Below are 13,750 nucleotides of genomic sequence, written 5' to 3'. Positions count from 1 at the left end.
GAGCACCCAGATTCATAAAACAAGTCCTTAGAGACTTACAAAGAGACTTAGACTCCCATACAATAATAATGGGAGACTTCAACACTCCACTGTCAACATTAGACAGATCGACGAGACAGAAAGTTAACAAGAATATCCAGGAATTGAACTCATCTCTGCAGCAAGCAGACCTAATAGACATCCATAGAACTCTCCACCCCAAATCAACAGAATATATATTCTTCTCAGCACCACATCGTACTTACTCCAAAATCGACCACGTAATTGGAAGTAAAGCACTCCTCAGCAAATGTTCAAGAACAGAAATTATAAAAAACTGTCTCTCAGACCACAGTGCAATCAAACTAGAACTTAGGACTAAGAAACTCAATCAAAACCACTCAACTACATGGAAACTGAACAACCTGCTCCTGAATGACTACTGGGTACATAACGAAATGAAGGCAGAAATAAAGAAGTTCTTTGAAACCAATGAGAACAAAGACACAACATACCAGAATCTCTGGGACACATTTAAAGCAGTGTGTAGAGGGAAATTTATAGCACTAAATGCCCACAAGAGAAAGCAGGAAAGATCTAAAATTGACACTCTAACATCGCAATTAAAAGAACTAGAGAAGCAAGAGCAAACACATTCAAAAGCTAGCAGAAGGCAAGAAATAAAAAGATCAAAGCAGAACTGAAGGAGATAGAGACACAAAAAACTCTCCAAAAAATCAATGAATCCAGGAGTTGGTTTTTTGAAAAGATCAACAAAATTGACAGACCACTAGCAAGACTAATAAAGAAGAAAAGAGAGAAGAATCAAATCGACGCAATTAAAAATGATAAAGGGGATATCACCACCGACCCCACAGAAATACAAACTACCATCAGAGAATACTATAAACACCTCTACGCAAATAAACTGGAAAATCTAGAAGAAATGGATAATTTCCTGGACACTCTTCCAAGACTAAACCAGGAAGAAGTTGAATCCCTGAATAGACCAATAGCAGGCTCTGAAATTGAGGCAATAATTAATAGCCTACCAACCAAAAAAAGTCCAGGACCAGATGGATTCACAGCTGAATTCTACCAGAGGTACAAGGAGGAGTTGGTACCATTCCTTCTGAAACTATTCCAATCAATAGCAAAAGAGGGAATCCTCCCTAACTCATTTTATGAGGCCAACATCATCCTGATACCAAAGCCTGGCAGAGACACAACAAAACAAGAGAATTTTAGACCAATATCCCTGATGAACATCGATGCAAAAATCCTCAATAAAATATTGGCAAACCGGATTCAGCAGCACATCAAAAAGCTTATCCACCATGATCAAGTGGGCTTCATCCCTGGGATGCAAGGCTGGTTCAACATTCGCAAATCAATAAACATAATCCAGCATATAAACAGAACCAAAGACAAGAACCACATGATTATCTCAATAGATGCAGAAAAGGCTTTTGACAAAATTCAACAGCCCTTCATGCTAAAAACGCTCAATAAATTCGGTATTGATGGAACGTACCTCAAAATAATAAGAGCTATTTATGACAAACCCACAGCCAATATCATACTGAATGGGCAAAAACTGGAAAAATTCCCTTTGAAAACTGGCACAAGACAGGGATGCCCTCTCTCACCATTCCTATTCAACATAGTGTTGGAAGTTCTGGCTAGGGCAATCAGGCAAGAGAAAGAAATCAAGGGTATTCAGTTAGGAAAAGAAGAAGTCAAATTGTCCCTGTTTGCAGATGACATGATTGTATATTTAGAAAACCCCATTGTCTCAGCCTAAAATCTCCTTAAGCTGATAAGCAACTTCAGCAAAGTCTCAGGATACAGAATTAATGTGCAAAAATCACAAGCATTCGTATACACCAGTAACAGACAAACAGAGAGCCAAATCATGAATGAACTTCCATTCACAATTGCTTCAAAGAGAATAAAATACCTAGGAATCCAACTTACAAGGGATGTAAAGGACCTCTTCAAGGAGAACTACAAACCAGTGCTCAGTGAAATAAAAGAGGACACAAACAAATGGAAGAACATACCATGCTCACGGATAGGAAGAATCAATATTGTGAAAATGGCCATACTGCCCAAGGTAATTTATAGATTCAATGCCATCCCCATCAAGCTACCAATGAGTTTCTTCACAGAATTGGAAAAAACTACTTTAAAGTTCATTTGGAACCAAAAAAGAGCCCGCATCTCCAAGACAATCCTAAGTCAAAAGAACAAAGCTGGAGGCATCACACTACCTGACTTCAAACTATACTACAAGGCTACAGTAACCAAAACAGCATGGTACTGGTACCAAAACAGAGATATAGACAATGGAACAGAGCAGAGTCCTCAGAAATAATACCACCCATCTACAGCCATCTGATCTTTGACAAACCTGAGAGAAACAAGAAATGGGGAAAGGATTCCCTATTTAATAAATGGTGCTGGGAAAATTGGCTAGCCATAAGTAGAAAGCTGAAACTGGATCCTTTCCTTACTCTTTATACGAAAATTAATTCAAGATAGATTAGAGACTTAAATGTTAGACCTAATACCATAAAAACCCTAGAAGAAAACCTAGGTAGTACCATTCAGGACATAGGCATGGGCAAGGACTTCATGTCTAAAACACCAAAAGCAACGGCAGCAAAAGCCAAAATTGACAAATGGGATCTAATTAAACTAAAGAGCTTCTGCACAGCAAAAGAAACTACCATCAGAGTGAACAGGCAACCTACAGAATGGGAGAACATTTTTGCAATCTACTCATCTGACAAAGGGCTAATATCCAGAACCTACAAAGAACTCAAACAAATTTACAAGAAAAAAACAAACAACCCCATCAAAAAGTGGGCAAAGGATATGAACAGACATTTCTCAAAAGAAGACATTCATACAGCCAACAGACACATGAAAAAATGCTCCTCATCACTGGCCATCAGAGAAATGCAAATCAAAACCACAATGAGATACCATCTCACACCAGTTAGAATGGCGATCATTCAAAAGTCAGGAAACAACAGGTGCTGGAGAGGATGTGGAGAAATAGGAACACTTTTACACTGTTGGTGGGACTGTAAACTAGTTTAACCATTATGGAAAACAGTATGGCGATTCCTCAAGGATCTAAAACTAGATGTACCATATGACCCAGCCATCCCATTACTGGGTATATACGCAAAGGATTATAAATTATGCTGCTATAAAGACACATGCACACGTATGTTTATTGCAGCACTATTCACAATAGCAAAGACTTGGAATCAATCCAAATGTCCATCAGTGACAGATTGGATTAAGAAAATGTGGCTCATATACACCATGGAATACTATGCAGCCATCAAAAAGGATGAGTTTGTGTCCTTTGTAGGGACATGGATGCAGCTGGAAACCATCATTCTTAGCAAACTATCACAAGAACAGAAAACCAAACACGGCATGTTCTCACTCACAGGTGGGAACTGAACAATGAGATCACTTGGACTCAGGAAGGGGAACATCACACACCGGGGCCTATCATGGGGAGGGGGGAGGGGGGAAGGATTGCATTGGGAGTTATACCTGATGTAAATGACGAGTTGATGGGTGCAGCACAGCAACATGGCACAAGTATACATATGTAACAAACCTGCACGTTATGCACATGTACCCTACAACTTAAAGTATAATAATAATAAATAAATTTTAAAAAAACTTTTTTTTTTAAGTTTTTCCCTGTTTTCCTTTTTCTCTTTGAGAGTTCTGACTAGGATAGCTCATTTCATTTAGTTGTCATGTCTCCTTATGATCTTCTTGTCTGTTGCAACTTTCTCAGGCTTTCCTTACTTTTGATGATGCTAGTAGTTTTGAGGAGTATTGGTCAGTTATTTTGTAGAATGTCCCTGAACTGGGATCATGTGATGTTTTTCTCATGATTAAACTAAGGTTATCATTTTTTTTTAGGAGGAAAGTTATAAGGATAAAGTGCATTTTTATCACATAATATCAGAGATACATACTGTCAACATGACTTAACAATGTTAATGTTATTTACTGGTTGAGGCACTGTTTGTTAGGTTTCTCCAGTGTAAAGTTACTCTTTTTGCTTCTTTCCATATCATGTTGTTTGGAAGGAAGTCATTATCAATAGCCCACACTCAAGGGAGTACTTTTTTGCAGGTATAGACAAGCCAATCCTTGGGGGTTCATTTGGATTATGTTGAATTTATTAATTATTTTAGGAAAGATGTTCATCTTATCTATCTGTAGTAATTCTTTTGATTCATGTAAATGAAATGACTTTTCATTTGTTTTGTGCTGTAATTTCTTGTTTTGACAGTTTCAACATACAGATCCTGCATTTTTTATTAAATATATTATTATATTGAGATGTAAATATTTAAATTTTTGATGCCAAATTTTTGTGTCTAGTTGTTTATTGTTAGTACTATAAGAAGTAACAGTTGAGTTTTAAAATTGACTTTTAATCATAAGAGCTTACTAAATTCATGGTAGTTCTATGCATAGAGTTTATAGATTCCTTGAAATTTTGTTTTCTTCAACTACTTATGAATGATTGAATATTCTTTAGCTTTGAAAAACTGAATACCCCTGCATAAATAAAACTGATTTTTAGAAACAGACTTTAGGACAACATACTTCTTACAATTAGTGTCTCTGAGTAGGCTCTTATATGTACCAAGTACTAGAAATTTGTGAGGAAATAAGATGAGGGAGAGAATGGACAATTCAAATGATGGTCATGTTAGAACACTTCTGTGGGGAGTGAGATGGCCTTCTAGTGATCTAGTTTGTAGTGTGTGAAGAGGATAATAGAGGTGGTTTAAAAAAAATAGGTGTGCACATATAATAGTCAAAACCAGGTTTAAGTGGACATTTTTCAGATTAAGAAATACAAGAATAGCAGATGTTGGTAGATCAGTATGTGTATGTCCTGAGTCATTGTATTCCTAAATTCTATCTGGGATATAGATGCCATTTGGAACCTTTTTTCTTTGTTCTGGTGCTCCTGTTTTCTTTATCACATATCTTCTTCGTTGGTATATAATTTTTTATTTTTCATTATATTTTAGAGTCAGGTTCTTGCTCTGTCTTCCAGGTGGTGGTGCACTGGCTCAATGTCGCCTCACTGCAACCTCTGTCTTTGTGGCTGAAGCCATTTTTCCACCTCAGCTGCCCAGGTAGCTGGAACTACAGGTTCAAGTCACCACGCCTGGCTAATTTTTGTGTTTTTTCCAGAGACAGAGTTTCATTACCCAAGGCTGGCCTTAAACTCGAACTTGAGTAATCCATACCTGCCTTTTTCTCAGAGTGCTGGGATTATAGGTGTAAGCCTCGTATGTCCAGCCAGTGTATAATATTTTCTAGACGAGCACATTCTTTAGTACCTTCTTAAGGAAAGATTCGTGAGAAATAATGTTTTGAGACTTCACATATATGTTTGTGTGAAATATCTTTCTTTTACCCTTGCAACTGTAAATTAATAATCTGAATATTTAAATCTAGGATGGAAATAGTTTTTTTTTCATAATTTTGGAAGTTATTTTCCATTTTCTTGGTGTTGGAATTGCTGGTATGGAGTCTGAGGTTCTTTAATAACAATTTTTTTCATGTGACCTGTTGTTCAGTGCCTTACCCCTGGAAGTCTTTGTCCTTATGTTGTAAATAGAGGAGTAAGTGGTCTTTTTGGGGTTGCTAAGGATTGTTCCATTACGGCTGTGGAGATTATACTTGACGAGGCAAATGAAATTAAAGGGTTTGTTTTACTCAAAGGTTCTAGAAGAGGCAGGCCTGGCACACCACACAAGGGGTAATCTAGGTGGTACTCACAGAAAGTGGCCTTACCCAGCACATCAGGAGCTGAGAGAATGTGGAACCCCTTTATTAGGGGTCAGGACAGAATACTGAAGCAAAAGACTAGAGAGAATTTTACTGATGTGTTTGAATGTTTCTAGATGATAATCAGGGAAAGGCAAGAAAGTCGACTTGGCAGGGACTAGTCTTGTCCTATTGACGTACCTGATCATTTGGGTTAGACAGTCACAGGCGCTGGGGATATTGAAGACTTAGGAAAATACTAATTTTCTAAAAACTGGGAATACAGAACTATAGTTACGAAGTTTCAAATTGATATGTTTTAGAATAGGCCTATTTTAGTCTATTATGTGTCGTTGTGAATCAGCATCTCATGTCCTTCATGTTGGAAATGTTTTGATGATAATTTAGAAAATCTGTTATTCTTACCCTTACTCTGAAATTTTATTATTCATGTGCTTTAGGTATGTGATAGTCTATGACTATGGATAGTCGTTCTGATCTTTGAATTTTCCCATCCCTTCCAGAGAGAGATTTTTACTTATTCCAGAAAAAATGATTTTTCTTTTTTTTAAAAGTTTAATGTTAAAATGTATATAACACAATTTGCCATTTAAATCACTTTTAAGTGTTAAATTTCTTTAGCAGTAAGTACATCATAGCCATCACCACTCTTCCAAAAGTTTTTTTTTTTGGTCATACCAAACAAAACTCTCTAACCATTCAGCTATAAATTCGTATTCACCACACCCAGCCCTTGTTTGCCTATATTACACCTTGATCTGTATGAACATATCTTTCCGTGGTAAGTTATAAGTGGAATAATGCATTATTGTTCCTTTTGTTTCTGGATTCTTTTACCTGTCATGTGTTTAGTTTAGTCATTCATATGATATGTATTAGAATTTCATTTGTTTTTAAGGCTTATTAATATTTCTTTGTGTGTATGTACCACTTTTTTGTTTATCCATTGGTGTTTGTGGACTCTTGATTTGTTTCCACCTTTCGGCTAGTGTGAATAATGCTGCAATAAATCATTGACATAGATCCTTGTTTCTTTTCTTTCTTTTTTTTTTTTTTTTTTGAGACAGAGTGTCACTTTGACACCCAGGCTGGAATGAAGTCGTGTGATCTGACTCACTGCAACCTCCACCACCTGGGTTCAGGTGATTCTCCTGCCTCAGCCTCTTGAGTAGCTGAGATTACAGGTGTCTGCCTCCATTCCTGGCTAATTTTGTATTTTTGGTAGAGATGGGGTTTTGCAATGTTGTCTAGGCTGGTCTCAAACTCCTGGTCTCAGGTGATCTGTGCACCTTGGCCTTCAAAAGTGCCAGGATTATAGACGTGAACCAACATGCCCGACCTGTTTGGTTTCTTTAAAACAGTTTACAATGTATATATTTCTTTGGTTAAAATGTTATTTTATTGGTCACTACTCTTTCTTCCTTTCTTCAGCTAGGTCCTTACAATCACTAGTCTACTTTCTGTCTCTGTGGATTGCCTGTTATTGATATTTCATATAAATAAAATCATATTGTATGTGTCAGCTGTTTTTACTCAGCAGAATATTTGCAAGTTTCATTCATGTTGCAGCATGTATCACTACTTTGTTCCTTTTTATTACTGAATATTTTATTGTACTTGTATGCCACAATTTACTGTTCATCTTGGATGAATGCTTTCTTTTTTTTTTTTTCCTACCTTTTGGCTGTTCAGAATGTGCTATGAAAATTAGTATACAGACGTCTATTTGAGTCCCCACTTTTAATTGTTTTTTGTTGTTGTTACCTAGGCTGGAGTGCAGTGACGTGATCATGGCTCACAGCAGCCTCTGCCTCCTGGGTTCAAGCGATTTTCTCACCTCAGCCTCCTGAGTAGCTGGGCTTACTGGCAACCACCAGCACACCCAACCAATTTTTGTCTTTTTTTTTTTTTTTGGTAGAGATAGGGTTTCGCCATGTTGGCCAGGCTGGTCTCGAACTCCTGACCTCAGGTGATCCAGCCACCTCGGCCTCCCAAAGTGTTGGGATTACAGGCGTGAGCCACTGTGCCCGGCCTTCAGTTCTTTTGACAAGTTAGCTGGCAGTGGAATTGCTATTTTTATTACTGAAAAAACAGTAATTTTTGTAAGAAAACCTGTTTTCCACAGATGCTGTACCCATTATTACTATCCTGCCATTAAAGGAGGAGATTTCCAGTTTTTTGCCAACACTTGTTTTTTACTATTTCCCCACACCTCCTGTTGTAACCATTACAGTGTGAAGCGATAGACTCATAGTGGTTTTGATTTGCATTATTTCCCTAGTGACTAATGCTGTTGAGTATCTTTTCAGGTGCTCATTGGCCATTTATGTATCTTCTTTGGATAGATGTCTGTTCAGATTCTTTATGTATTTTTTAGTTGAGCTACTTGTCTTTTTGTTACTGAGTTCTAGGAGTTTTTTGTATATTCTCGATAATAAATCATGATTAAACATGATTTGCAAATATTTTCTCCCATCATATAGGTTTTCATTTCATTTTATTGACAAGGAGCTTTGCGTAGAGGTTTCTAATTTAGATCAAGTTCAGTTTATCTGTTGTTGCTTATGCTTTTGATGCCCTCTCTGTTGCCATGTTCGTGAACATGAAGAATCTTTAGATTTTCTCCCAGATTTCTTTGGTTTTACTTCTTATATTTAATAAATAATTGATTACATTTAGTATATTAATGTGAGTTGGGGGACCAGCCTCATTCTTTTGCATGAGAAAATTGAACTGCCCATTCAAAAGTGGACTAAGCATTCTGTGAAAAAATCAATTGATCATACATGTAAACATTATTTTCAGGTTCTCAGCTCTATTCTACCATTGTCTCTATTTCTGTCCTTATGTTAGCTCTACTGTTTTGATTACAGTAGCTTTGTAGAAAGTTTTGATATTGGGAAATGTGAGTCATTGGAGTTTATTCCTCCTCAAGTTGTTTTAGCTACTTGCAGTTGCTTAGTGCTCTAGCAGTGCATTGGTCCCAAAGTGACCTCCCTCTCTGGAGCAATGCCTTTGCGTGATCTCCAGGCAGTCCCCTGTGTTAGTCTGAGGGCCCTTGAAGGGTTTAGGAGCTTTGTCGTGGCTAGCATCCACATCTCTTTTTCATTCACATTTGGAGAAATTTCATACCTATCTTTAAGTACATTTTACAACTGGTTCTGTCTCCATTCCTTGTGGAGTGTAATGATACTTAGTTCTGTGATTAATAACCCACAAATCCATGAGGCTGCATTCTTTCGTTGCCTTAGTTTATTTTTTCTTGTTAGCTTAGCTTGAGTAGTTTTTTATCTTTCCGTATTCTAGTTTAATGATGTTTCTGTGTGCATTGTGCTGCTGAGGCTATTAGCTGAGCTCTTTATTTTGACTATTTCATTTATAAGTTCTAAAGTTTACATTGGTTTGCCTTTTGTAGCTTCTGTTTCTTTACTGTGACTTTCTCATTTTTCCTTTTTTTATTGTTCTTCGAAGCACTTTTATTCCAGTTTAAAATTTGTTATCATATACTCAAACATTTCTCCCATCTTTTTCATTCAGTGTGATTTACTTCTTTTTCTTTTTCTTTTTTTTTTTTTGATATGGTGAATGATTTTTGACTGGATCTTGAAAGGTTTTATGTTATGCTATCAGGCAGAGTCTCACTCTGTTGCCCAGCAGTAGTGCTATCTCGGCTCACTGCAACCTCTGCCTTGTGGGTTCAAGTGATTCTCATGCCTCAGCCTCTCAAGTAGCTGGAACTACAGGTATGTGTCACCATACTTCGCTAAGTTTTATAGTTTTAGTAGAGATGGGGTTTCACTCTGTTGGCCAGGCTGGTCTCGAACCCCTGACCTTCAGTGATCCACCTACCTCAGCCTCCGAAAGTACTAGGATTACAGGTGTGAGCCACTGCACCTGGCTGGTGGATCTTATATTAATCTGCAGTAAATGGTATTGCTGTTTCTTACTGCCAGGTGAACGTTAAAATTCAGATTCTTCACTGAGTTAGGCTTTTTGTTAATGCTGAACTGAAATGAGAGTTTTGTCTTCCCACATGGTTTCCATTATTCTTCCAGGCTTCCGTATTACTGGCCAGTGGTTAAAATCCTGACTTCCACCTGGGTGCTCTGACTCCCCTAGCACGTGCAGGCAACTTGTTTCTGCCATGTGAGTGTGAAATCTAGGCTATTTTCAGCGGAGGACATGTGAGCTTCATTACTAGCCATCAGATAAATTCTTTTCTTGCTCCCTTATTGGCATCCTCTCACATTAACACAATAGGTAGCCTGATACATGATAGATGTCTGTGCTTTCTCCTTGACCTTTGTGTGTAGAGTAGGTGGTTTGAGGGAACTCTTTTTCTGTACTGTTTGCAGTGGACAGATTACATTCTCAGTTTTCTGTCTTGCTGGATTGCCTTTTTCCTTGGTCCTTTGGTTACTGAGATTAGCTCCACCCTGCCTGCCTTCATTCTTTTTGGTGCTTCCAGAATGGTGGCTTCTTCAGTTTCAAATGTGGGATAGCAGGGAAAAAGATAACCTGTAACATGGTGGGAATTTACCACTGTGGTATTCTTCAGGCTTTCTGTTCCTTTTTCTGTTCTTTTTTTCCCAATAATTGTTACTTGTAGTGTTTATGCTGAACAGTGTCCCACATTTCTCATTCGTGCAACACTTCTTGAGGTCTGTCTCCCAGGACTTTTCTAACCCTGGAGATTTCTTTCCTTGTTTCTCTCTGTAAAACTTCTAGCCAGTCTGCAGTTTAGATACTTGCTCTTTTGGAGCTACTAGATGCTTATCTGTAAAAATCTGCATGTTTTCTATGATATTCTTGGGCTTGAACATCCCCAAATGCTTTCTGAATAATTTCACACTAGAAGAGAAACTACTGCATTCCGTGATCTTAAGCCTACTTTTTCCACTAGAGTTGAACCTTTGCTTTTCAAGGTCTGGAGCCTGAGATAATGGCCACCAATCTTGAAATGATCCCTGTGCTTTAGGAGCAGGCACTGGGTAGGAGCTATGGTCTTTAGTCTGCTTGCTTCTTTTACATGGAATCTACCCAGAGTTATTTAGATCAAGGGCTGTTGGGCATCAGTACTTTCCTGGTCTACTGCACCTGGATTAGAGTTTCCAGTTAGCCACTGTGGGCATGGGAGAGCAAAGCAGCTTCTTGTCTTGTCATTTGCCCTTGTTTTTTTTGTTTTGTTTTGTTTTGTTTTCCAGACAGAGTTTCACTCTGTCATCCAGGCTGGAGCGCAGTGGCACGATCTTGGCTTCCTGCAATCTCTGCCTCCCACATTCAGGTGATTCTCCTGCCTCAACCTCCCAAGTAGCTGGGACTACAGGCACGTGCCATCACGCCTGGCTAACTTTTTGTATTTTTAGTAGAGACGGGGTTTCACTGTGTGAATCAGGATGGTCTCCATCTCCTGACCTTGTGATCCACCTGCCTCAGCCCCTCAAAGTGTTGGGATTACAGGCGTGAGCCACTGTGCCTGTCCCCACTTGTTTTTAATATAGTTTCTGCAATACTGAGCTGAGTGGGGGAAATTTTGGTAGCTTACATCTATTGAGAAGTTAGCCTAGCCCTAAAACAGGAGCAAGAGAGAACGCTATATTTTGGTGGGTCTGGTGGTCCTATCTTACTGAGCCGGGGTAGAGTAGGAATGGTGTAAGAAAGAATTAGTTCAGGCTAAAATAAGATAGATTTTCACTGTTTTTGCTGAGAACTTGATATATTTTCTTATGTAAAATTTTCTCCATTTTGAATAGTGCCCTTAAGACAGCTGTAGAGAGACTTTAAGTTTGCTTTTCTTGAGAAAGTGTCTACGAATCTTTTCTTTTCAGGCTACTTTTTTGGATGTCACTCTTTTGCACTTTTTTGTTTTGAAAGTAAATATTTTAGTAATATAAATGTATCCTATATCGTGAGATGATTCTCATATATGCTACTGTCTGTTGAGCATTAAATTTGGTTTTTTTAAAAATTCTCTCTTGTCATTTTATGAGTGTTTGAAAAAAGCAAGTTTTCCTCGATAGGCTTACCCCCACACCTTAACTTTTTGTGGTTAAATTCAGTGAAAGCATTTCAGCTAACGTTTACGTCTTTATTGTAAAAATCTCTGAAATTTGTAAAAATGTTTGTTCAAGACAGAATCCTCTGCCTATTACAGTATGTTCAGTCTGCCCCTTTTGGCATTCTGCTGTTTTCAGTTTATTTTTTCTTTTTCATTTTTTTCAATTTATTTTTGACTTTTGGGTGATATTTATTGCAATAGTTTATCCTAAAAGCTTGTCCCCAGCAATGTAATCATTGCTTAGCTGTTTTTCAGAGATTCTGAGTTGATTGGATAAAGTGATGGGTTTTCCTAGTTTTGTCATTGTTAATGTTTCCACTAATTCTAATGTGCTTATATGACTTATTTTTTATGTTTTTATTTTGTGATTTTATTTTTGTGCGTTTTTTTAGTTAGTTGGTAACAACTGCTTTATATGATTTGAGTACCCTTTTTGCCTTTAGGTAGGTTTTAGGGCATAGGGCATCCTAACTTGGAATTAAACTATAGATCATAGTAGTCTACTGATTGTGTAAAGGGAAGCATCACAAAGAGTTATTTTCTGCCTTAGGTGACTGAATTTTTATCTTTGTAGAAAGTGAATTGCATGTTAAGAAAAATTAGAAAACTTTATCGTAGTGGGGAATACCTCTAGAAGATTGCCATTACTTTTAGTCCCTGAAGGAGGTCAAATTGATTCAAGTAATTGCTAAGATATTATGTTTGTTCGAGTGCATGGGTAACATTTGATCATGGTTTTATATACCTGGTTAAATTAGTAAGCCATCAAATTTAGGTTATTTGATTTTTATTGTTTGTTAATGGATGGGCATGTTGGGCAGCTTATATTAAAATATCTATTTAATGTCTTACAGTGGATTTTTAAATGGGATGTGATTTGGCTAATAATTATGTTTTCTTTTCCAGCATTATCTGCATATCAGAGATATTACAGTTTACAGTCTGACTACTGGAAGGTTGGTACAAATTTTCAATGACAGTTTTGATTTCCTTTATGGCAGATCATACTCAAAATACATTTATCTTGTCATAGGATGTAACCCATGATATTACTCTTAGTTGTAACTGCCATGAGGGTTAGCCATAGATAATATAATGTGGGTAAAGGGAAAGTCCTGTTTTAGTCACAGACTTTGAAAGGCCATGTGTTGATTCCTAATACAAATGAAATTATTTCTGGCTTTCATGAATTACTTGAGTGGGAAAGAAATGTAATTAAAAATGAAAGCTACTTAGTACAAAACATATATTGATATGCAATTTATTTTGATTTTTTTTTTTGGTAAAACATTATGGACATATAATGCATATAGCTTAGAATTCACTCATTGAAAGTGTACAATTCAGTAGTTGTTAATGTATTCATAGAGTTGTCCAACCATCACAACAATTAATTTTGAAATATTTTCATGGTATTAAAATAAAACACCATACTGTTCTGTCTCTCTCCCTTCTGTTTCTATATATTTGCCTATTCTGGACAAATTTTGATGGAATCCATCAAAACTTAAGTCTTTGATGCTTCAAAGAATTTTATCAAAACCGAAAAGACAACTCAAAAGATAAGAAAACATCTGCAAATCATGTAAGGATTAAATAACTAATACATATATTTTAAAACTCTTGCAACTCAGATAACAGAAGAAAAGTAATCAGAATAGACATTTGTCTGAAATAAGCATATCCAAAGGCCAATAAACGAAAAGATGTTCAAACATTAGTCATAAGGACAATGAGAATCGAAACTACAGACCACTTCATATTTTCTAGGATGATAAAAATTTTCTAAAGACAGCAAGTGTTGGCTAGGATGTAGAGAAACAGATCTTTAAATGTTGAGGTAGGAATGTAAAATGA

General features: G+C 37.0%; 1 protein-coding gene across 8 annotated transcripts in view; it reads left to right on the top strand.

Annotated features, from left to right (window-relative positions):
- LOC139360952 (ubiquitously transcribed tetratricopeptide repeat containing, Y-linked) overlaps positions 1 to 13,750 on the top strand; it is a 215,591-nt gene that overhangs the window by 24,817 nt on the left and 177,024 nt on the right. For all 8 annotated transcript variants that reach the window (XM_071089429.1, XM_071089428.1, XM_071089427.1 and 5 more), the window contains exon 4: positions 12,800 to 12,849. In XM_071089429.1, the coding sequence (XP_070945530.1) occupies positions 12,800 to 12,849 (50 nt within the window). The remainder of the gene's footprint in view (positions 1 to 12,799; positions 12,850 to 13,750) is intronic.

Source organism: Macaca nemestrina, chromosome Y (genome assembly GCF_043159975.1).
Source record: "Macaca nemestrina isolate mMacNem1 chromosome Y, mMacNem.hap1, whole genome shotgun sequence".
Taxonomy (NCBI): Eukaryota; Metazoa; Chordata; class Mammalia; order Primates; family Cercopithecidae; genus Macaca; species Macaca nemestrina.
The sequence above is the reverse complement of the archived record's forward strand: the minus strand, read 5'-3'. Positions and strand labels throughout refer to the sequence as shown.